This window comes from Falco punctatus, assembly GCF_963210335.1.
Source record: "Falco punctatus genome assembly, chromosome: 7".
NCBI lineage: Eukaryota > Metazoa > Chordata > Aves > Falconiformes > Falconidae > Falco > Falco punctatus.
Genome location: NC_137587.1, coordinates 63,856,748 through 63,881,219, shown reverse-complemented (window position 1 = coordinate 63,881,219; position 24,472 = coordinate 63,856,748). Strand labels below are relative to the sequence as shown.

Genomic DNA, 24,472 nt, shown 5'->3' with positions numbered 1-24,472 from the left:
AGTCAGAAAGCACGACTTTAATATGGTAATGACATTCTGCATTAACTTGTTCTCCAAACAAGGACCAGTTTGTCATCAGACAGAAATGGAAAAGGGTCAATCTTTCCTGCCCCTTCTGCATGTAACAGTCCCTGCTTTCAGGGGGGAATGGTTTGAAAGCTCCAGTTATTGAAGTCTGTTTTCCACAAAGAGCAACACCTCCAGAACCAGACTCCTCCTTTCCCTTTTTTAGTTTATGAACAAGTCCTTGGTGCTTTGGCCAGGCCACTTCTCCAATACAGCTTCTGTCATTACGAAAATAAAAATGAAAATTAAAAAAAAAAAAAAAAAAAAGAAGAGGGAGGGAGATAAAAAAATCTGGGTTTTTTGTAAGTTCTGCAAATATTTTATGTCCCCTCTTTCTTTTTTCTTTCTTTTTTTATTTTTTCCCCTTCTTACATTCACACAAGCAAAACAACAAGAGGGTCCTCTGATGAATGTGGCGGATCGCCATGGTTACGGTTCAGAGATGCGGCAAAAAGCAATTATGGTGGGACATAGTGGAGAAGGGAAAAAAAAAAAAAAAGAGAAGAGAGAAATGCACCTCTTTGTCAGAATTTCAGAACAGCTGTAATAACACTTCTGCACCCCAACCAGTGCAAAGTAACTGAAATATTGTGGCATGTTAAATGCCAACGCATTAAATACCGGGATTTCAATGTCACATTATTTAAAAAGACAGGAAGCATTAATTTCCAGCTGCACTTTCAGCTTGTTAAGTCATCTAGGGGGAATAGGGAAAAAGGAGCAAGTCTGTGGCACGGGGCCTCACATTTTGAGGTGTGAAATAAAACACTGTTCAGCGAGGCAGTGGAATGCACTTGTAACAGATTTAATCTGACAGCAGCTGCGGTTTCCTATTTAAGCTTTGTGTGATTTATTTTTCCCCTTGGTGTTGGAGCTCCTGAAAGAGACGGCGACACTCTCCTGACCTTTCCCAATCTGAGGATCTCAAAGCGCTTCACCCTCATGCATTCATTTTCGCAGCCTGTGATGGGCGAGGGAGGTGGGTTGTCACTGTTCTCACACAGAAGTTGAGATTAGCTTGGGTCTGATCTCCCTAGCCCAAGGGTCACAGGTGGGGTGTCTTGGTCTGGGCCTCTGCAATGACTGGGAGAAGTAGAAAATTCTCATTTTACATGTTGTTGTTTTAAGATTATATTGAAAATAAAAGCTGCATATCACAGGCTGGGATTATCTGTGAAGCGCATGTATGTCTGTAACAGCTATTCTTCTGGGCTAGCAAAAGAGTAAGACTCACCTCTGCTCTTTCTTATTTGTATTTAATCTTGAGGGTTTCTATCATCCGTCTTACAGATCTATTTTTGGTGACAACAGCAACATAAAGCATGTCCCTTCCTTCTCGTACCTGTTGCATACTGCGGCCCCCACCTCTGTTCTTGTCTTCCAGGCTATGAATCATACCAGGGTCAAAATCCTGCTGAATTTTAACCCACAGAAAGAGGTAGAAAGTGAGAAATTACTGAAATGGATCTGTCTCTCATCCTGTTCACCAAGAGGTTCTACAAATTGTAGTGCAAAAGGCCAGAGGCAAACCGCAGAAGGCGACGTGCACGGTACACCTTGGTTCCAACAAAAAAGAAGGATGGGCAGAGCAATGCAGTGATGAATAGACAAAACAGCCCAAACAGGACAAAGATTAACTGCTTCACAGATTATTTACCTGTTTTCTGAACACTTCCCTCCAGTTATGTTTCCTGTCTCTTCACGGAAAAGAGCTCTCACATTACACATCCCAGTTGCAGCTTTCCTCCATCTGGTCCCAAGAGCAGGCTCCTCTAGCCAGCCAGCATCGACTCACTGATGGACCCCGATAAAAAACAGGTTTTCCAAGTGTAGCAATGGCCCGCTGTTCCTCTCCTCTTTTTTCTATATTATGCCCAGCAAAACTGATGTTCCAGGCTGCTTCCTCAAGCAAAAGAGATCTGAGAAAACCTGTATATGAAAAGAAGAGGCTAAATTTGAAGGGAATGAAGTATTGCCAAGTCTTGTGGTTATGTATCACAAGTCTTACGATATTTTCATTTTTTTTTCCTATTTTTTTTTTTTAGCACTGGCTTCTAAAAGCAAAAAAACAGTATGAACGTCTTAGTATGAGAACAGTGGAGAAATTGTGAAAAACAGAAAGGGACTGCTAAAGGTTCAGCAGTGAGAGGGAGCCTAAAAAAAGCCCCACAGAGCTTTAAATTATTTTCCTTTCTTAAAGCAATCTGTGATTTAGACAAACCTGTCGCAACTTCTGAACGCTGGGGATATGCCATGTTAGATTATGGACTTGAGGAGGACTGAGTAGTGGGGTTTAGAAAATCTGTCATAGGAGGAAAGCTCTGTGGAGTGAAACCGTGATCTCATGTTGCAGGTTGTGCCTTCTGTTGGCAGCAACAGCAGAAGTCTCAAGAGCTAACCAAACCTCCAAATTAACTCTCCTCTAAATCCAACGGATGCGCAGGAAGGTGGTGGTGCTTCAGTACTCCTCTGCCAACGCATCCTCAAGGCTTGCATTGGCTCAGCACTGGAAATGTAAATCTGAAAAGAAACAATAAAATTTACCTCCAGTTTAAATTTGTATTAAAAAAAAAAAAAATACAGCCTCAGTTTCCCTAGGCAATTTGATGAAATGTGGTGTTTAAACTCATTAAAACATTTTCCTGTATTGAAATTTGCAAGAGAAACAAAATGCCACTGGAGACTGTTTTCCAATAAAACTAAATTTTGGCCCAGAGCAGCTTCTTTTGATAAACTCTCAGATGAATTCTCAGCAACCCACACCCCAGGAAGGTGGGTTTAACCTTTCCCTTGATGATTCATACCTTTGGAGATTTGGTTTCCACTCCATTTTCTCCCATCTTCTGAGCAGTTCCCAGATCAGACATAACTGGCCTAATCTGTGGGGCAGACTGGACAACTACGTCACCCAGCTGGGGGCTTCATCGAGAGCGTGGTGCCTTGTCAGCAAACACCAGAGCCAAGATCAACCGATGAGGTACCAAGTAAGAACGGTGGCAAGGCGGGTGAAGGAAGCTCAGATTCTGAGTGAGGCTCCAGCTGGGTGAAAGCAGAGGGTTTTTTTGCAAAATGTGTCAAGTGATCAGAAGAAAATTCTTTTAGAAGTTTCAAAATCCCTATCTCCTTCCAAAAGAGATAAAGAGATACCAATCTTTGGTATACCAACCTCACAAGTGAGCAATTTAGGAAGCTCTGGTTTTGAACATGGATGTGTTTTAGCTCAGCCCCTGAACCAACCATGGAGGGCTCCAAGAGGAAAGGATCATTAAGCTCAAGGAATGCCAAGTTGCAGCAGCAGACCCAGCCCTGCAAGGTGCTGAACTACCCCAAATCAATAGGATCTAGAAGCACGCAGAGCCATTTCTGATCAAACACTCAGTGTTCAAATGCGTAACTCCCCAGAGACAGAGTCTGCAGATGGAAAGCAGATCAGAACAACCAAAAGTGCCACAACCCTCTGCAGCAGCAAGTACCATTGTCAAGGCATCCTTTGTGCTATCTGCACTCGGCATTTACATGAGATATAAAAGAAGGATTTTTAAAACAAAGGTTTCATTGCAGATTGCTATTTTCTCATTGCCTGATTATTTACTCTTTGCATATGTCAGATAAGTGGATGTACCAATAGCCTTAATTAGAAATGCAGATTACACTGGGCCAGAATACAGTGGACACTGTTTCTCTCCAGCAATCCTGCTGGGAATACGCATCACCAGTTTGCTAAGAAACAAACTGAAAGTCAAAGTTAGCTTCGTTTTTAGGTTATACAGTGCGTGCAGTTGCTGTGCCCAGTGCATAAATCCAGCAGCTGTGAATAATTCCTCATTCCTAAAGAATTTAATGGAAGAAAAGAACTGTGTTTCCAGTAGAAAGCCCCACTAAAAGAGACGTGCAGCTTCTGGTAGTGATTTTATCCCCTGAGGTAGGATCAGACATGATCAATGCTGAACTGAAGAGCAGCAACCAGAAAACCAGTGTACTGTCTCAGACCTGACAACAGGCTTGAATACCTGAAAGCTTGTCTCCCCACCCACAACTGGGATTAGTGTGTTAAATAAAAGATATTAGCTTTCTCCACACTCCTTGGCTTACTGGGTTTACTAACACTTCTCCTACGAGTGGGACTCCTACGCCTAAGCATGATGGCATGTGTAAGCACAACTATACACAAGCAGGGCTGCGTGTGGCTGGAAGAGATGACCATTTGAATTCCTACTGGCCATTTGAAGTTTTGCAGAGGAGTGCTCTGAGATTGGCCCATAGCTTCTTTTGATTTTAGCAGTGCTTAAAATCCTCCTGGTATTACTCAAGAGATGTACCTGTTTCCCCAAGTGCTGTTTTGCAATCATTATCAAGTTCTGAAGCAAGCAAAAATGGATAAAATGGATGAAAGTAAGATGTTTCACTCTGCCATACATACATCATTATACAGGGCACTCACCCGCAGAATAAAAATTGCTCCAGTCAAAGGGAGGTCTGCATGCTTCCAGGAAGAAGCTGCTTGCCATTGCATTTCCACACACCACGTGGCAGAGCTGCAAGGTGGGACCACAACACAGTGGAGTCCCGGCTTAACCCGAAGACTGAATGTGGGGGGAAAAAAAAGCCCTAACAAAGATGCTCTAGAAATGGTATGTCTAAAAGAAAAAGCTGCTTGGAGTGACCAGTTATGGATGCAGATTTTGGGGATATTTTTGCTTTTTGTAAGTGTTTCTTAATTTTTGGGACGTTGTGTTCACTGAAAAAAAAAAGGTAAACGCTTCCTTTGAGACAAAGATAAAAAGTATGAACTTGTTTCAAGTAAATCACTGAACGTTTAAAGCTGAAGGGAGCTATGGATACACATCCAAAAAGACTGCAAACCTTGTTGCAAAGATCAAGCCCATTCTCACAGGCTCACATTTATACGGAAGTCCTCATCTCCACTGATAATGTTTTATGGGTCCATAAGTGGAAAAAAGACTAGCAATCTGCTCGAAAGGATAGTATCATGGTTACAGCACTGGACTGACTGTCAGGAGACCACAACGCGGTCCCTAGACGTGCTACAGCCCTCTTGCGTGACCACACGCATGTTGGTCAGACCCAGTTCAGGAGGAGCTAGCCCTGCTATGTATCCAGCTCCTCAGAAAGGTGTTGCAGCCTACACCGAGGTCCCACAGCAGAGGTATAGATAACGATGTGATGCTTTCAGGTGGTGCTGAAATTCAGATGAGAACTAGTGTCCTGAGTTTATCTAATTTGCACTTGATATAATTTTGCAAGCACAAATCAGAGCACAACCCTTAACTTTTTTAGATGCAGCGGACTAAATTTCAGACCTAAACCTGGTCAATCACACCTTGCAAACACTTCATTTTAAGCAACATCTGTGAGAAGAACTGGCAGGAATACAGAGGACGAGAAGGGCATTAGCAAATCATTTCAGAAAAAGGAAAGATACAAACTTTTCAGAGCAGAAAGGAGAGTTGTTTGAGAGAGCTCAATGATGGTCCAGAGTGGTCTTCATGCTCCAAAATATACCTCCTTCCATAAGATTTTGAAGGAGATTTCTACCTTTGGAACTTTCCTCATTTATATTTATTACATTTTTTGTCCAGAAGGTTTGTTGGGAGGACGCATTTGCTCCAGAGGGGTACAGAAAGGAAAGAACAGACCAGGAGAAGGGAAGGCAGTGAGCACTGGAAATGCACAGACACGTTATTGAAATTCTGACCTTTCTGACAGCTTTTGGCTTCCTGTCGGCATTGTGTCAGGGCCATGACTATCGCATTTCAGCCGGTGCATTGCCTGCAGCAGAGTGTAGCAATTCCTTTATCATCAGTGGATTTTTTTTTTTTTTCATTGCATCATGATGGCACCTGAGCAGAGATTATTGGGGGGGGGACGGGGGAAGGGGACGGGGGACAATGCAAGCAGAGCATAAGGACCTCAACTGAGGTGAACTGGGAGCTGCTCAATTGAGGTTAAATGGAACTGGGCTTACTTAGAACAGCTACATTTCAGTCCAAGATTCACTAACTAGTGAACTACTCCTTCTCTGCTTATGCAAAAATTAAAGGGTTAAACATTGCTTCCCTTCAAGTCAACGATAAAACTCTCTTTGGCAATAGTGGGAGTAAAACGTCATTAAAAATTTCTAATACTGCTTCTAAGGAAAGGTTTGGGTGGGAAGGATAATTGTTGAGATTTTTTTTTCTATGATATTTTATGTTGACTTATTATCAGAACTATTACAGTGTTACAAAATATTTTCCAAAGTCTTGTAATAAAACATCGTTGGAGATTTAAATGAAACATGTAATGTGATTAGAAGTTTTAACTAAGCTTGCCACTTTCCATTTTGGAAATGGCAAAAATATATATATATAAATTTGTATTTGTGTGACTGTACTTACTGTCAGGTTATGAACTGATTTGCTCCTCATACATAACTGACTGGGCATCTGCAAATTTAAGACTGAAAGAGAGAAAAAACTGTAAGCATTACTGACAAAACTATGTGATACGAAGTTGATCCCTGTGACTATAAAGACACAGAGATAACTTTGAGCAGCACGTACCTCTATGTCAGAGCTGCATTACTAGGAGCTCCTTAAAAGAAACTACTTACTGCGTAGCAAGATATGAGATTTCTTGATAATGTTTATTCACCATTAAATTTCACAAAGTATTAGACCTAGGTAAGGATTTTAAATTATGTTTTGCAGATATTTGAATTCACTTGAATTGCTTCAGTGGTGCTGGTGCTTCTTTGGTGTTTTGTAGGGTCAGTTTTACAGGGAAAGAATTTCATGTGAAGAAAAGAAATTTAAGATATTTGGGAACTATGGGCAACCATAAGTGCACCTCAGTATCAGAACCATGACTTCAAAAATATGCTCAAGAAGCTGAAAATCTCCACAGGTAGGAGTCAACTGGAAATGACATGACATGCAAGTGGAACTGGCTACGAACTTCTGAAGAACTTCATTACCTCAGAGTCCAGGACCATGACCTCCTGTCAGGTTGCTAGCGGTGATCCACCAGGATGAGGTCTCCATGTGACACCATTCAGCATTTTCAAACGCTCATCTGAAAAAGTTCTGAACAATATTTCCCAAGCTTTATGAACAGAATATGTAAAAGAAAAAAGAATCTAAAATGTATTCTAAGAACTGTTCATTTCTACGGACCGTGCCAGCAAACCTGCAGCATTCTCTCTATCTAAACAGTAACACAACCTCTGCCTTGGCTGATGCTCCATAATTTTCTTGTCCTTCTCTCCATGAGCATCCAGACCCATTTCTTTTCAAGGACCTGTTCAGGTCTCTGAAGTCTCTCTCTGCCACCATCCTCTGCTCCCAGTGCCACAGCAAGTACACAAGCGTACCTAACTAAGGAAGGCAGACAACACCCAACTGTAGAGAAACTGTAATCCAAAGGGAATGCTGGATTTCTCACAGCAAGATGTGCAAAACTCTTCTGTCTCTCAGCTACCAAAAACACTGACTCTCTTGCACTAGAAAACCATCCATTAGTTTCTATAAGTAAGAATTAGCCAGCACCAAACTATTATATGCCTGTGTTAAACATTTCTTTAAAAATCATATAATTTTGGACATCTTCCTGTCTCTAACATTTTATTTTCTTCTATTTTTTTTATTTCAGTGTTTTAATACTTCACAAGGAAATGCACAGTAAATCTGAGGTTTTAAACCATTTACCGTTATTGTATTAATTACCTCAGCAAATGTTTATTTTTTAAGCAAGACAAAAACCAAACTTTTTTTTCCCCCCGATCTCCTCCATAAAGCAGGAAAGAAACTGAGTTTATAATAATAAAACATTTTTCTGCTTTAGTGGTGCTTTTGTCATTTTTCCAAAACTCCAGTGCCTGATATAAGACACCTGGCTGTGGATTGCCAAGGGCATTGAAGTTTTACTTCCAAAAAAACTGACATTAAACTGGAAATTTGAGAAAGCTACCCGATTAAACAGCTTTGAAGTTTAATCTGTAACTCTACAATTAAGGTGGCAAACGTGCATAAATTTGGCCCCTAAATGTTAGGCCCGTTAACAGGTATCCAGTCCCGTTTTCAGAAAGGTGGCCTCACTTGGGCAAATGTTCATCAAAGCGTATGTCCAAGCTTGCAATTCAATCGTTCATGGACTTGGTCTAACAGTTGAAGTGAGAGAAATATCCCTCAAAAAGTAAAGGCAAGTGGAAAAAAAACCACACCAAAAAACCCAAACAAAACCAGAACAAAATCCAAAGACACAGGATTCAACCTCCAGGCTCCTCTGGATCAGAAAATATTTTCTAACCATTTCACACAAGGGCAGATGTAAACATGTTACAGATTTTAAGCAAGGGGTATTGGGTGACAACCTTCCTGGATTATCTTAGACTTGCAAAATTGGGTCGGAAAAATGGGCTGAATCTATTTTTGGCAGCTCCTTGGGATTCTGGCTCCCCAGGGTTTTCTGTCCTCAGCTCTGACCTTCTCAGAGGGTTCCATCCATTTGGCAAGTACAGCTAAAGCAAGCCCTGCGGCGCTGTGGTTTGCAGTCCACAACGTTGGTGATATATTAATGCAACAGGCTGCACTGTGGTGGCAGTGGTGGTTGGGGAGGGAATCTTGCAGCCCTCTGAAGCCAAGTCACCCTCACTCAAGGGTCTAAACCCTTTGATCCCCCAGCTCCAAAGGGCACAAATTCATTTCTCAGCAGTATTGTTTGAGACAGTTTTGCCCTGTGAAGTCAGCCATTGGATTTCCAGACAACAGACTCCCACCAGGGGGTCAGCTGCTCTCAGTCCTGGTATTTTACCTTGTGGAGGATGGAAAACATGCTAGCAGAGAGTTTGTTTTGGCCCCACAATATAGGGCCGGTTGCGCTCTGCATCCAGCAGAAGATTGTTGTTCCAACAATGGAAAACGGAAGGGGGGAAGAGATGAACTCGGAGCACACAGCGCACCAAAGCCAAAACACACATTGCAGACATTTCTGCTACAGTGGGATATGCAGGTTAAGCCAAGTCAAGGCTCTGCAAGTCTAAAAACTCACACTCTGCAAGCGCCAGCCCTCAGCGGACCCTGACAGAGCAAAGACATATTACTCTGGCAAAGCAACCAGTAGAGGGGAAGCTTGAGGTTTTTAACAAGTTGTTCCTAAGAAGACTTAATATTATATCTCCTTCTCTGATGTGTTCCCTTCCTACAGCCTACCCCTCCCAGGAGGTTGTGCAGAGTTAAGTCATTTGGCTGCGAGACAAAGGAAGAGGAGGGTAAAGAGCAATGGAGGGAGCAGAAGATGAGAGAGATGGGAAGGCAGTGCAGCTGCAAAGGAGAGCACTCTCCCAGCTCTGCAAGGGAGCTGCTGAGGGCACAGACGGCAGGGAGAGAGAGCACGCAAGAGAAGCCACTGGCGTAAGCAGGTCGTCCTCCCCTGACTCCGCACATCAATTACAATGCGAGGATGTCTGGAGCAAGTCCCTCCGGATAACACAGGCACTCAGATTCACTCGTGGCAAAACCAGAGGAGCTACCCAATTGCAGCTTACCCAGCCCTGTCAGTGTGAGAAAATTTAGCTGTGCCTAGCCCCAGCTCATTGCAGGGAGGTGTAAAGGGCCAAAGCCTATGTCTGGGTGCTGGCTCAGCCACAGGCAGTGGGAGGTTTGTCAAAGCATCCTCACCAAGCAGGTCAGCACATCAACACACGGCATTTGCACACCTAGGTACATGTCTGAAGCCCTGAACCAGCAATACCCTTTGACTAGGCTATCCTAACCTCCCGCTTCCCTAGCTGAAGCTCAGGAGAGATAATTAAAGCAAAACATGATTTCATTCCTTCTTCATCTTCTAAGCAGAAGTTGTGAGCTAAGCTGTGGAGACATAAAATGCTTCATCTCAAACACTAAGGACAGGCCTGTATGCGTGCTTTAGCACTGCACATACCCTGGATTTTATACCATGCCTCTTTATTTTCTTTTGTTCCCTCTGTCTCTGCCTTCCCTTTCATCCTTTCCACTGGCACAGGCTGAAATCAGCTTTCCTCCTACCCCGCTCTCTCTCAGCATCTTTTCTTTGGGCTGTGATTACTCCTTTTTGTCCAAGGGCTTTTGTCCTCCATGCTCTCCCCAAGCTGGATGCAGCCTCCCAGCATCAGCTGAGTTCAAGCTAAAGCATTTAAAGATACCGTTTTGGGCTGGATGCAAACTCAGGCTTGGGAATTCTGCATATCCTTCATGTACTTAGCTTGTACAAACAGCAGTAGATATTTCTATCCCTTCTACGCAGGCACACACATGCTCCTGCTGCTCCCATCCCTACAGGCATTCCCCAAATGCTGTCTAAAAATTATTGTAACCACCATACCACATTATGTCTTCTAAAAAATAAAAAATAAAATAAAATAAAATAAAATAAAATAAAATAAAATATAGTCAAACTCTGGCATATCTCCAGAGAGGAAAGCATCAGATCTCAGCTGGTAAATAAGATGTTACTGTGAAGCTTGTAAAGCCAACGTTATTTCTCCTTTGTAAAGGCTCTACCTGCATAACATGAAGGGGGCTCAGTGACAGACACATTAAAACACCATTAAACTGTGAAATAGAACACAGTGTGAAAATAGATTTAACCTTCACAGCATATTGATCTCTACCCCGCGCCGTGCCTAAGTTCTTGGACAACTGTTTTATAATAGGTTTTACTTATTTTCCTGTTGCTATTCTGACTTCCTCAGAGGAGGGTGTTATTTCTAAAAGCTCCTGACAGCTAAGGGAAAAGTGGGCTTGTTTCTTAGTCATCGCTCAGTGCTTGAGCGTTGCTGCTGCCAGCTGCTCCATAAACAGAAATCAGTTTTGTGCAAGTGAAGGATGGGTCTGGGCAGCAGTGATTGCGGTGGGATGGGAGGAGGAGGAAGGGGAAGCGGAAAGGGAAGAGGAGACAGGCTGTTTGCAAGGACTCTGCTGAACAAAACTATGCAGGATGCAGGCAGCCGGACTGAACCCGAGATGCCTTCTAAAAGGGACAGCGCCAAGATTTATTTAAGCGTGCAGGGACATGGACCGTATTTACAAAGATAGGTAAAATAATTGTGCACACATCTGCATATTCAGACGGGAAATCCTTCTGAAGAGTTGACTGCTAAGGGTCATGCTGCTGCCAGCCAGTTCTTAAACTTTTACTGTGAGATCGGGACTTCTCGCAGTGATGAGTTATGCCGTAGGACCTTCGACCCCCACCGTCACCTCCCCTCTGACCATTCATCCATCTCCCTGAGCCTTATGCTAAGAGTTCAGACCCTTCCAAATGGCCAGGTATTTTTCTTTTTCACATCAGTTCAACAAAAATGTTCCACCCGCCTCGACACTGGGATTTCCTTTCTGTCCACCTCAAAATAAACCCAGCCGGAACACAGGGTAGATAATGTCCAGCCACGTCCTGTAGCCCTGAACAAGGGGTTTGTAACACCCATGCATGAACTAGATAAATTCTGGGGGGGCGTGGAAGGGTTATTTTAACGGAAATATTTCTGATGCCTTCCCCACTGTGGTCATCTGGCAAATCCCAGCCTGGCTGGAGATCTCTAAACACATGTGAAGGGGAGGCTGAGCCCATCCATCAGAAATCCCTGACGGGCCGCACAGAAATCAAACCTCTACACTGGCTGCTGGGCATGGCTGAAGCTCCCCCTGAGCAGAGTGTTGGATCTGCGTACCCAGACCTTGCCAGTAAATTAGCACCATACCAGACACGTTTGTACACATGGTTCATGGACAATTTGCAAATTATCTATGAGGTAACCGTGCAACTGCCCCAGAGGTGGCTGCCTAGTGATGCTGTCCAGGGCTGATTTCAGAACAGCGGCAGAGTTGCATTGACTTCAGCAGGACTGGAATGGTGCCCGCTGAATTTCAGGCAACTGCCCACTGAAAATCTCAGTAAACTTCCCTTTGTTTGTCCTAAGTAACTTAACTTTGGTTAAGTAGTCTAGTTTTCCATAACACCATGTGTTTTGACGTAGCATGAACGTCTATCGTTCCCCAAACACTGCACTCAACCAAAATGCGTGACAAGGTTCAATTTATCTCATACATGCTCAAACTCTAGTAATAATAATAATAAAACTACTAAAAAAAATAGGAAGGCTGATGGCAAGCAAACTGACCTCAAGAGCTGGCAATAGGAAGAATTAATTCTCGTAAAAATTTCTGGGGCAAGCAGATATTTTACAGGAGGAGTGTCCTGTTCTGAATTACCTTAATCCAAGTCACACTGTGATGATGGAAGTGACTGAACACATGAGAAAACAGAAAGTGCTTGGAAAGAAATTCCTTGTAAAGAAGTCTAACGCTATGCATGGGCAATAGAAAAGCTGCAGAAACGCCACTCACCTCCCCAGACTCCTCGCTCTCTGAGCAGCTTTGTACGCTGCGCCCCTGGGTGCTGCCTCTGGTGAGCAGCAGCTCTGCAAAGCTTCGGGGGACAAATTAAATCCCCCAGAGCCCCCTCCCAGGAAGGAGGGAGCTGACGACTGGAAAAGCAGCAAGTCTGAGTTCTCTGTCGGACAGGGGTAGGCCAGGACCGAGTGCTGAGATTGCGAGGGCTCTGCTGGCACAAGCAAGAAGGATGCAGTCCTCCTACCAACAGTGCACAGCGCTGCAGTGGGGGACAAAACATGCCGGTTTTGCAGAATGTGAGCTGCACAGGAGCTCCCTCCCAGCAGATCGAGAAGAGGCCCACTCAGAAGGTTCACGGCAAGCTTTTAACCCAGAGACGTTGAGGGGTTGCCAGCTCTTCTCCTGTGCTGCCACACGCAAATCCTGGGCAGATTGGCTTCGGCCGGCTGACAGGAGCCTGCATGGCGTCACGCCCTGGGCACCCCTGGGCATCACACGCTTTTGGCAGCAGCTACCGCCCCTGCGTGGGCACGGTCGCATGCATGTGCCGTGCAAAGCTTGCCTTCCTAACTCCAGGCCACCTGGGGGGGCAGGGGCACTGGCTGAGTGCCCCCCAAAAGCCACCACCTACAGAGACGTTATGTTCTGCTGGTTTGTGATGCAAGGGGAAGGCAGGCAGTGAGTTCACGTGGCCTTGGATCTTGATGGGGCCCAATTAAAGTGTTTCATCTCGGCTATAGCAGATCTGGGCACGGGCTGTCCTACACTGCCTTTGGGTGAAGCCACACCTGAAAAAGCATCTTTGCACCAGCTTGGAGATCCTGAGGATCCTTGTGCTTTTCAAAACACAGCTGCTGCCCCATTCTTTGCCACTGAATCAAGGTGAAGTTTTTCTGCTCCTCAGAAAATGAGAACACCCTGGCACAAGGTCAGCAGGGCTGCCCCCTGGGAGTCAGTTAACCTTCACCACCATGGAGCAGCAAGACAGACGGACTTGCTGAGGGCAGAACATGAGCTCCAACCCTCTCCTACAAGGTGGTGCAAACACAGAGCCCACACAACCAGGTGAGAGCTGCTTGTTGGCAGCTCCTCCCTCATTTGGCAGTGGGAATGACCCAATTAGAAGCATCATTTCCAAGAAGCACCATGTTACATTTAGAAGGGCTCTTCCAGGGCATTACCATCTTCTCTCCATTAGGTGCACCTAGTCTATCAGCAGCAACTTTGACCACTATTTATCACTTTATCATAGAGGCAGACAGTCTGATCCTAAGCCTTTGAGCTCAGCAGGGATTTGACTTCAGTGCAATTCAGGTGCAGGTCATGAAGAACAACAGTTTAGTATAGCAATGCAAGTGTAAAACACTCAACTGTTAATTTCTTATTCACATAAAGAAGTGGCTGTATTTTGCTACCTGACACTGCTTCTTTTCCCTAAGAGAAATTTACCTTCTCCCTGAGCACACGCTCCCTCCCCAGCACAGCTGAAGAAGCCATTTCCATTTGTGATGATGCCAGATCAGAAGGACGTGGCACTCAGCTGTCTTGACTGAAGGGCAGTGAAAATGAAGACCTTCACCTTCCCTATGCATCATCCGTTCATGGACATCACCACTCTGTTTTTAGAACCTCTCCAGAAATGTCTGAGTAGGACAACATACAGAGTCCTACAGAGACAGTCCACAGCTTCTGTTTGTAAACCCGGTCAATCCTATATGCTGCTGACACTGTGCTGCTAGTTTACCCTGCTCCCAGACACCTGGATTGACTTTGTTCTGGTTAGCCTCTTTTTAAAGAACTCTTTTGAGTCATCCTATCCTTCGTGACCCACTGCAACTTTCACCTGCTCTTACCTTACACCGAACAACGGCACTGAAGGGCCTTCCCGGACTCTGCGCACGTGCCTCTCGGCAGGACTTCGATGCGAGGCTGTTGCTAATCCTGGACTTCCTTCTCCTTCCTACCGTACGGGTCAGCAGGCAGGGAGGAGCAGCAGATAGTGGTGGTGGATCAATGCCCCATGGAGGATGATAAGGCAAAGTGGACAGCTGAGACTAGGAAAGTCTAAACCAAAATCACCCAGGGCACTAGTCCTTTTTCTGCCACAGACTGGCTCTGCGACCTTGGGCAAATCCTTCCTCAACAAATGGCTCAGGCTTCTCCACTTGCCTTCTGGTCTTCCAATCAAAATGCCAAAATCTTCAGGACGGCACCTGAAGGTTACACATTGTATTTGGATCTCCAAGTTCAACCCCTTAATAAAACCATTTAACCGTAATCTCAAGTGCAAGGCCTGAGATGCAAATACCTCATTCAGCAACGTATTTTGAAGCAATGGACACGTATGACTATGGAAGGATGATGATAATAGCGACTGCTTACAGCAAATGGTATTGCCCCAATTGATATCATATCACACTCAAAAGGTCTGAACAGCAGCATCTGGGCCATCACAGCAGAGTTAAAAACGAGCCCATCGAAAATGGATAAACAATTAAAAATGTATTGAAAGAAGAAAGAAAAAGAGAAATCATTCCTAATTAATTCTAGTGCCCTGTACAACCCCAGACTATTTGTAATCCTACAGGGAACATCTTTATTGATCTGGGGGACGCTGCAGCAGACTTCTGATGCTTATCTCAGCATAAAAATAGGCTCTTGTGATGAGCAGTGATTTAATTACATGACAATCACTGCTAACAATGCATGGCGAATACCAAAAATATGCAGAGCAAGAGTGGCAGTGATAAATGCAGGGGAATGGCATTGACTTTCAGTAAAGTCGTCTATTGCCAAAGATGGAGGGAGACTTCACCCCCCCTTCTCCACCTCTTCTAAGGTTGTAGCTGCTGTGTGGCTCCAGATACTCACTCTGTGGAGTGAGCCAGCCACAGGCAGACAGAAGGTGGGGGGAGGAATCAAGACAGCCATGATCTAAGCAAAATTTAGCACGCAAGTCAATGAAACTAACTGTCTTTTTTTTGTCTGTAGGAACATATGCTCTTTCCACTGTGTATCTCCACTTGAAAACAAAGACAAGATACTTTCCCCACTTTGGGAGGTGGCAGTACTAAGTGAGTGAGTAACACATGGTTTTGCTGTGCACAGACTCAGGCCCCTAGAAGCAGCTGCCCTACAGGATATTGAGAGATCAAAGATCAGTCAAATCTCATCTTCCACATACAGTAGTTAGAATAGAAGTACTCTCAAAAAAAAAAATATGCACTTTTGTTTTGCTTCTTTTCAGGTGATGTCCTTAAAAAGAAATACCCACAGTAGGAATAAAGCCTAATGTCACCAAGAAAAATCCCCTTTTATTCACTTACCCCTGTTGAGGGTACAAATGAAGTATTTGCCAGCACCTGTGAAATCACTGTAACAATACTGGTGAGCAGACTTTGTGCTTCCCTGAAGGAGTTTGGATCCAGCACCATTTTATCCTCACATCCATTTGGGACTGAATGAGAATCCAGGCTGACCACGCATTTAGAAGTGGAAGGCCCGAGATTTTAGGATTTTTCATCTGCAGTTGGTAGATGACAGTTAAATATTTAACATTCTTCCTATCATAAAAGTAACTTACCAAAACCACGGGGATCAAGAGCAGGAAAAAAAAAAATATCTTCATTTATCTGCTGGAAATTTGAACACAACAGATCATGTGTTGACGAGAAGCCCCTAGCTAAGCAGTCCCTAGTTCCCCAGGGGAAGCAGTCCCTAGTACAGGTTCCCGACTCATGCCCCTCAAATCCATCTGCCCCTCAAATCATTGAAGCCCAGTGCCTTATCTTCCCTTCATGGACTGAAAGCAACTCTTTAAATGTGCTAGCGGAGCACATGGCTTCACGGAGCCATTCTAGCAGCCAAGAATCACTGGTGCCAGGCACAACCTGTTGACCATCTAAACCTGACCGTGGTTGGCTCTGGAAGACCCAGAACCAGATGTACGCACCAGGTCCATGAGCCTGCCCTACCTTCCCGGTGCAAGGAAGCCCTCAAGCAGTTAGAAGGCTGGTTGCACTAGGACATCAGTGCAAATGAGGTTTATACCAGCATGTCTTTGTCTTCCAGTTCTTACTTTCTTCCACTGTAAGAGGCATATCATCTTGTTCAGCCAAGAGGGAAATTGCAGGTGTTCAATCCAACACGCAGGAACTGATTGGCAATGCTCCTTCACGTAAAATTTAACAAGAATCACCAGCCCTCAGGTTAAAGCCACGCTGAGAACTTGAACTCATGCCCGCCCAGGTGCCGCTGCTGTTGCAAACACCGAGACGTGAATGCCACCTCCTGCCTCCCCATGCTTAGTTTCATGATTCATGTCAGATGAGCACGTCTTTTATTCAAAACAAAATGACCTTCTAAATTATCTTGAAATGCTGCACCGTTTTAAGTCAAAACATCACAGAGAATACTAGATTAAAGATGGTATAATCTCAAGAGGCTTTTTTTTCACTCCAATATTATTTCTAAATGCCTGTGAATATTTACATTAATCATAAACATATCTTTCACTCACATGTTCGTTGAACTATATAATTACTGTTGCTGCTAACGGTCTTCCCCACTGATAAATTGTCTGGCAGATACTTTGTCCCAAAATGATGGAATTTCACCTGGCTTAATTTGAGAATGATTAAAACATTCTATCTGCAATATAGCAGATTAATAATCATCTTTAGTATCTCAGCTTCCTTCCGAGTTGCTAACTTTAAGAATGCTAAAAAGCAGATACTCTTATCATGTCCCAGTGTGATTTGAAGGGGTAGATGCACCAGGGCCCTGACACATGTAGCTTGGCAGGTAAAATACACATACAATATTAAGTCAGAACAGGATTCGCTTATAATATATGCTATAGTTTCTAATGTCAAAGCCAGCATTTCCCAGTCAGTCTATCAATTTACTTTAAAGGATGGAGAACCTAAAGATTTAAGATTTGATTACAATGTACGTTGTCAATATTTTCTCAACACATCAGAGCCGCCGAACTCCTCCATGGTGTGAACCTTCTGGTCTGATGGGAAAGTAACTCCAGTTCCACTTGTGGTAATGCTTGCAGGATCAGGCCCTCCAAATTAAAAAAAATAAAATAAAACAAAACATAGCCCCATGTAGAGTACAGGAAATTAAATGGCAAGTCTCTGTTTTCCAGCCCAATTCAGGGAGTTGTTAGTACTCTCACTCCAGGCAGTGCATTAGAGCAGCCAGTCTGATTTCTAGGGGACGAGCACTTTCCCCTTGGCAGGCAAAGGGGCGCGGGGGGGCTGCGCTGGGCAGTGCTCTCGGGGGGAGCCCCGGGTCACTGGGGCAGAGCCCCACATCCCCACCGCCCTGGGGGTGGCTCAGAGAGGACACGGGGGGAAGCAGAGGGACGGCTGCGGCTGAAGGTTAAAATCGGAGCTTTGCAAGCTGGAAAAGAACAAGAAGGTGCCTGACATTTCCACTGACTTTGCTTTATTTAGTTGTTTGCTTGCTTTCCACAAGGTACGTTTCAGTGACTGGGTTTTACTGACAGTGACCCGTAGGGGAGCCGAGTCCTCAGTCCTGTTCATGATTATTCAAGAAACCAACCTTCAGCAGCAGCTTATGTTTGGGCACACATGAGTACATACTGTATTTGCACAATTATGACAAATCCAGTTATTTACACACTGAACAGCTACTGGACATAGTCATATTCTGATAGCACAACGATTCTGTAATCCACAGTCATCCAGAAGAGTTACAATTGGATTTAAATTTCTGAATGCTTTCTGGTCTTACAGGTTTTAGACTGGAAATGTACATATTGTTGCACTGAAATGACCACCTTAAATTAAAATATCTAAGTTTATAATTACCGTGCTATACTTTGAATAGATTAACAATGTAAAAACCGATAATTTACATGGGCAAAGAGACACACAGAGATAAGTATCAACTCATACTCTTGCTTTAAGAATGAAATGAAAAACATGAATAAAAAGTTTGACTACTGGAATATGAGGTAAATGTGCATAACCCTCCTTTCCTTTAGGTAGGGCCTAGGAAATTCCACTAAATTGCTGTAAGCAGGTGGGGTAAGGCTTTACCTTGCCTGCTGAGCACAGTCTCCATCTCAAGTAACCTCCAGCGTCAGTCGTTACACTGCGCTGTCAAGTGATGTACTTGCCTACCTACCCAGATACTAAGTATTACAGAACAGTAAGCATTTTGCAAAGAATGGGAAACGTACCTCCTAATCCAGATAAATTAAAACCATCAGCTTAACCGCAAATGTTTATTGCATTTCAAACAGCACTTATCAAAACGAAGAGCTCATTACAGCACATACAGGTACTGGACCATCCAAACCCCTTCATTTGGTATGTCTCCAGCATAACAATCAAATACAAATTGTTCTGAAACACAACAAATCTACACTAAAAAAACCCACAAAAACCCAAAAATCAACCACACCAAAAAATGACAGCACCATGTCTCCTGAACAGAAATCAGTTCCACATGGAAAAATCTACAAGAAAAAAAAAACAACAAACACCTATTAAAGTATCAGTCCCAGCTTCTGAATAAATAAACAATTTTCCCTGCAGTTGGATGTTTCCACTCAAATCAATGCTCAGATCTCACATGGCTCCTTAAATATGTCTGCCTTTGGTCCTTACAAAATGACAAGACTGCAGTATGATAAACCAGATGATAGTTTAAAGCGAGACAATGAGGCATTGTTTACACAGAAGATTGAGAAACTGGTTTAACAAAAGGGGTCCGTGGACATCTATTGTATGTACAAGAAGGAGATTTACTGGAGATTTTATAATTTCTACAAGGCTTTTTCCAACTAGCTTCATTAACTTGAAGTAAATCAAATCATGCAGAGATCTGGCTCAGCCAGAGAGACATGCCGGGAAAGATACAAAATGAAGAAGAACAGACGCAAGCTGATAAGCTTTAGAATCTTTGGCATTTTTCATAAACATTTTCAGGGTTTTTAAATCTGTATAGTCACCCATTTTCCCACACACACGCGCCTATAAATACATTATACATGTACTCTTCTTTATACACAACCCCATATACGCATGGATACACAAGCACACGTGCACACAAAGAGGCGTTTTTGTGGCTTTTTAAACCAGGATAATCTTTTTTCTATCTTTTCATTTGCAGCTACACACAGCTTTGCATGAGCAAAATGCATTCTTTATCCAATCAAGTCTATGAAAACGTGCTTCTCCTTAGTCAAAAGCACAGTGGGCTTGTTACTTTGAAAAATAAACTTCTTGAAAAATCACTGAACCTGGCTAATAATCCAGTGGAAGATACTCTGGTGTTACTTTTTCTTATTCAGCTTCATGCAACAGGCCCTCAGAACTGCATTACTGAACGCACAGAGCTCACCTCCATTTGGATCGCCGACTCAGAAGCAAGGTTTTACCCGTTTTACCTTTAATTAGATGGCTTTCAAAGTCTTTTGTTAAAAAGAAACCTGTCTCTCGGGATTCTCAATTTCTTTGTACAGTGACCTACCCCAGGGGATGCTGGTGGTACGCCCAGCTTGGGAATCACAAGAAGCCACTCCAGCTTTCACACTATGAGTGACTTGTTGTGGTGGCAAGTCACTCCCCCAGTGTCCTACAGCAGCTAAAGGACCAAGGACTGTCACCAAAGTTAAGCATATTTACATATAATTCTGTGTTTCAGTTTCCCCAGTTAAGTAACACTAATAATGCTGTTTATCTGAATTATATAAAGCAAAAGCACAATAGCTAAAAGACTGGTAAGCAAGCAAGAAATCACATTCTCCTTGAACAGAAAACAGGGTCCTTTCTTCTGTCTCTTCATTACTCGGTTTCCATATGACTGCACTTTCTGATCCCGCCCTTGCGAGCCACCAGGAAAGACTCCAACAAGACACCAGTGGTGGACCAAAGCCTGCACACTATTGCACACCCATGTCTTTGGGCACCATGCTCTCTTTCTGCACAAGCACTTGTTTCTTTAAGGCTACAAAGTGGGTTTTTTTTCTCTTGGATCTGTAGTGTTGACCCCTCTGGATTTAGACAGGAAAACAACAGCTATGCTGAAAATATCTGATGAGATGGAATTATAAAAGGCAAGTCAACAGAGTCTTTTTCAGGTCAGTGAGTTAGGATTTTCTACAGTCTCTTAATCCTTTCACAGCAGAAGGTTCTCATGCATCCATTGCCAGCAATGGATCTCTGATGAATCCAGTATCCAAAGAGTTAACCGCAGGGTGGGCTTTAAAAAAAGAAGGGGAAAATTAAAAAAAAAAAAGGAAAAAGAAAAACCCACAAGTGCTGGATGAAATATTGAGATACCGTTGGAGCTCCTAGCTCTTTCTGCTAATTATGATAAAAAACTTTTTAAAATGTACACTGCTTGAACAGAAGATGGGTATCAAAGACTCGTTAATTCAGAGCTTAAACCTTTCTAGGCACAGTGATTTAACTCAGAAAAGAATAGCTTTCATATCTTAATGTAAATCTGTTGGATATGTTAAAAACTGGTTCAGAGCATCTCCTCACATCAGCTCAGCTGATCTGCTACACTAAGTGGAATTATCTCTTCCTACATAAAACAGGGAGTGCTGCCACATCCAGCATTGCTTCTGCAATCGAAGGGAAGGGAGGGGCGGAAAAAAAGAAAAAAAAGAAAAATCTAAGAAAAAAAAAAGTGCAGTTGCACCATCCTCTCCCATTCTCCTCCCCACCCCACAAACTAGTTAATACATTCCACCTTGAGTCTTTTGGGCTACAACACCGTGCCAAAAAGACAACCCCAAAAAGACAACCCAAGATAGGCGTCTGTCAAAAACCACGTCTTCAAAAAAAGATATTTTTTTTTAAAAAAAAGTCTGTGGTGGTGATTATAGTGTTGTTCTGAAGCAAGAAGAAGGGAGGGGGGGAAGCACGTGTACACGCATAGCGGGTGTGTAGGGAGATGCTTCATTCCAAAATCACGCCGCATCCTATAGCGCACTCCGCTTCTTCCTAATGGGACTGGAGCTGCTGTATGGTTTCAATTCAGCATGCTGCACCTGTAAAAACAAATAGACATGACGTTTGCAGTTAGGTAACTCTAGCTCACTACAGTGTGTGTTAATGGCTCCCCGAGGACAAACCAAGGGAAACTAAGGAAGGTTCAAAAGTAATGAATCATTTTCTAAACACAGGAACATGGGGGATTAATTGCAGGAAGGATTTGAGAAGTCATGCATCATTTCTTGAAACGAAAATATTAAAAGCAGATTTTTCTAATGAGATACATGGGGTTCTACCTGATTTCAGCAATGTAGGCTAGATCTTTGGGGTTTGTTTTGGTTTGCGAATTGTTTTTCTTCTCTTTCTGGCATTAACCTATAAGTTTAATAAACTTCTCTCAGGAGTTTCAAGTGGATCCCAATATGCAGTAAGATGACAGTTGTCAAAACCGTACACAGACCTTGGGATGCTGACATCTTTAATAATTTTTTAAAAGGGAAATATTTTCCCAAACAGAACCTGGACAAAGCTGCCTCCACCTTTCAAAACAATTTCTTATAAAATATAATGGTTAAAACATGTGCGATAAACCGACAAGGATGGTGTAATCTCCAAATTGTCTGCTGTGCTACAGAACAGTGTTCCCATCGAAATCATGGGGAAACTTTTGTTGAATGTGCCTTCTTTTTTACTCCTCTTGTCTTTCATCCAACACATGCGGGTTGTAAATGGCTAAGGGACAGACAGAGGTAATTTCGCTGCAGTACCACAGTGAAATGATGATGCATTGATAGCACGTAAACGAAGCAGACTTCGGAGCTGCCATGGATGACTTCACGAGAGCGTGTGGCTGTCACACAGGCTCACTATTTGTAGCACTAGTGGAAAACTCCGACAAGTTTTGTCCCATCCTAGGTACTTTTATCATTCCTCCCATAGAAATGGTTATCATTTTCTGTGGAGAGCTCAAAGGATCCCAGAATGACAGAAACCACTCAAGGAAATGTTATAAATGTAAATGTTAAATAAAGCATGAAGAGAAAAGCAGCTTATCTTTAAACATAAACACTAAAAGGGCATATGCAAACCATCACTGCAAATCTAGCGTGTTCTACAAGAGCAATGACAAAAAATAAAAATACACTGAAGCTTAATGTCTCTTATGATCATTTCTGTTCAGCTTTTTTTCCTCCCACCCGTCTATGGTGAGATTTCTCTCAAGTTATTAGTGCTGCCACCAACCAATCTGGTGGCCTCTTGAGATAAATGTCACCAGAAGCGTCTTCCAACCTTATTTCTACCAGATGCCTTGACACTGCATGTGAGCCTTTATTTTTCTGTCTCCAACAGAGTAAAACCACTATAGGTGAGATTGTCATCCCCGTATTCCCAGTGAGCAGCACCTCCCTGTGCAAGTACCACGATGCACAGAGGAAGGCACAATATCCGTGCGATCCAGGGCATCGGGATCAGGGCCTGAAGACAGAGATTCCAGTTGATTAAAACAAAAGAAAGAAACCTTTATATTGCATGGCTTCGTTACCCAGTGAGGCTATCTTCATTCCTCCAAGAGAAATAAACAGATCTTGACATTCTAAAGGACTTATTGTTCAAATAATTTCCAGGAAGATAGGCGAGATTACTGAAGACAGTGTTGTTGTTTAAAAGAAATAGGAGAAGAAACGAGACTTGACTGAAATTGAGGGAGGATGGATTCCGGTTAGATTAAAAGTTATAATTCCATAATGGTAGAAGATTGATCTGATCAACCGTGGAGGCTTTTTTTAAAGAAAAAGATGAGCGGAGCATCCTCCAAGGGAGGCCTGGAGCTCAAGGTGGGTGGGGAGGAAGAATTTTGAGGGACAGCTGATGTGAAAAAAAAAATACAGCATGCCAAAGTCATGGAAATGATGCCTGCTCCCCCCTCCATCTTGAGAAAAGGGAGAATTCAGCAAATCCTTTCAGATGGTTATCTCTATCAAAGAGACTATTTTTCTCTCTCCTCTGTACAAATACCAGAGCAGAAAGGTGACAGAAACCATAGTTCAGTAACCACACTGGGTGATTTTCCAGATCATTTTTAAGTAGGTCTTTTCAGGATAATTTTTCTGCAATCATTTTATCCTTCTGACAAAGGATTTTGGCTCCCCTCTCTTCTAACACCCCCCACCCCCTACACACCAGTCTTCATGGATTTTCCCCAATTCCTTATCTCCATTATTCAAAAGTGCACTGGCATCGTAGTCCCCAAGCAGAGCACCCAGCCGCTCTCAGTGCCGCTTGCTGCCTCTGTCGGCGGTGGCCATTCATTACCTACCTTTTGAACATCAGATGGTACCCTGGAGAGGAAATCTAGTAGCTCATTATTGTCAATGGCATAGGGATTTCTAAGCCTCTTAGTGAATTTATTTATGCCTAGGAAAAAAAAAAAAAAAAAAAAGGCAAACAAAATAATACAACCGTTTTCTATTCCCTCCCTCCTAAATTGTTTAGGCAAGGTGAAAAAGGGAAGAGGAATTCACAAGTAAAAGTTAGTGTGAAAACAGTGCCTCAGAATTAAAGCCATGCACATGTCCCCCGTCATGTGGAATCATTCACGAGTGTCTCCTGAAGAAAGCAGAAGGCATTATTTATAAAGGTATTTCTTCACTTTGGGGATCATCTGTTAGCAGCTATGTGGGAAAAAAGAGATTGCAGCACGCACTCATTCTGGGGGATACTGTCGGGAGAACACCAAACTTGCAGCCAAGACTGCTGTTCAGTCTGCTATGCTACACGACCAAAGACATTTCCTCTCCTCTTGCCCAGGGAGCTGGAAGGCTCTGAAAATAACTGGGCAGGACAAAGGCTTTTTTCCCTGCCATTTCTTCTGCAAATGAAAGCTTCCTTTCCCCATCATGTCTCATGGCTTGTCCTCTCTTTGCAGAACCAGATTATGATGCCGTGGGAAACTGTAAAAACATCTCACAAGCTTTACTTTTTTTTTGGATCTTAGGGTGAGTGATTTGGCCTATTAACTGCAACAGCACT

The 24,472-nt window shown here is 43.2% G+C and overlaps 1 protein-coding gene across 13 annotated transcripts in view; it reads right to left on the bottom strand.

Annotated features, from left to right (window-relative positions):
- Positions 1 to 881: 881 nt before the first annotated feature.
- Positions 882 to 24,472, bottom strand: part of MCTP2 (multiple C2 and transmembrane domain containing 2) — a 149,738-nt gene continuing 126,147 nt past the window's right edge. For 12 of the 13 annotated variants that reach the window (XM_080397496.1, XM_080397490.1, XM_080397501.1 and 9 more), the window contains one exon: positions 882 to 23,857. In XM_080397496.1, the coding sequence (XP_080253622.1) occupies positions 23,664 to 23,857 (194 nt within the window). In that variant the 3' untranslated portion in view covers positions 882 to 23,663. The remainder of the gene's footprint in view (positions 23,858 to 24,472) is intronic. The other variant, XM_080397494.1, reaches the window with a different exon arrangement.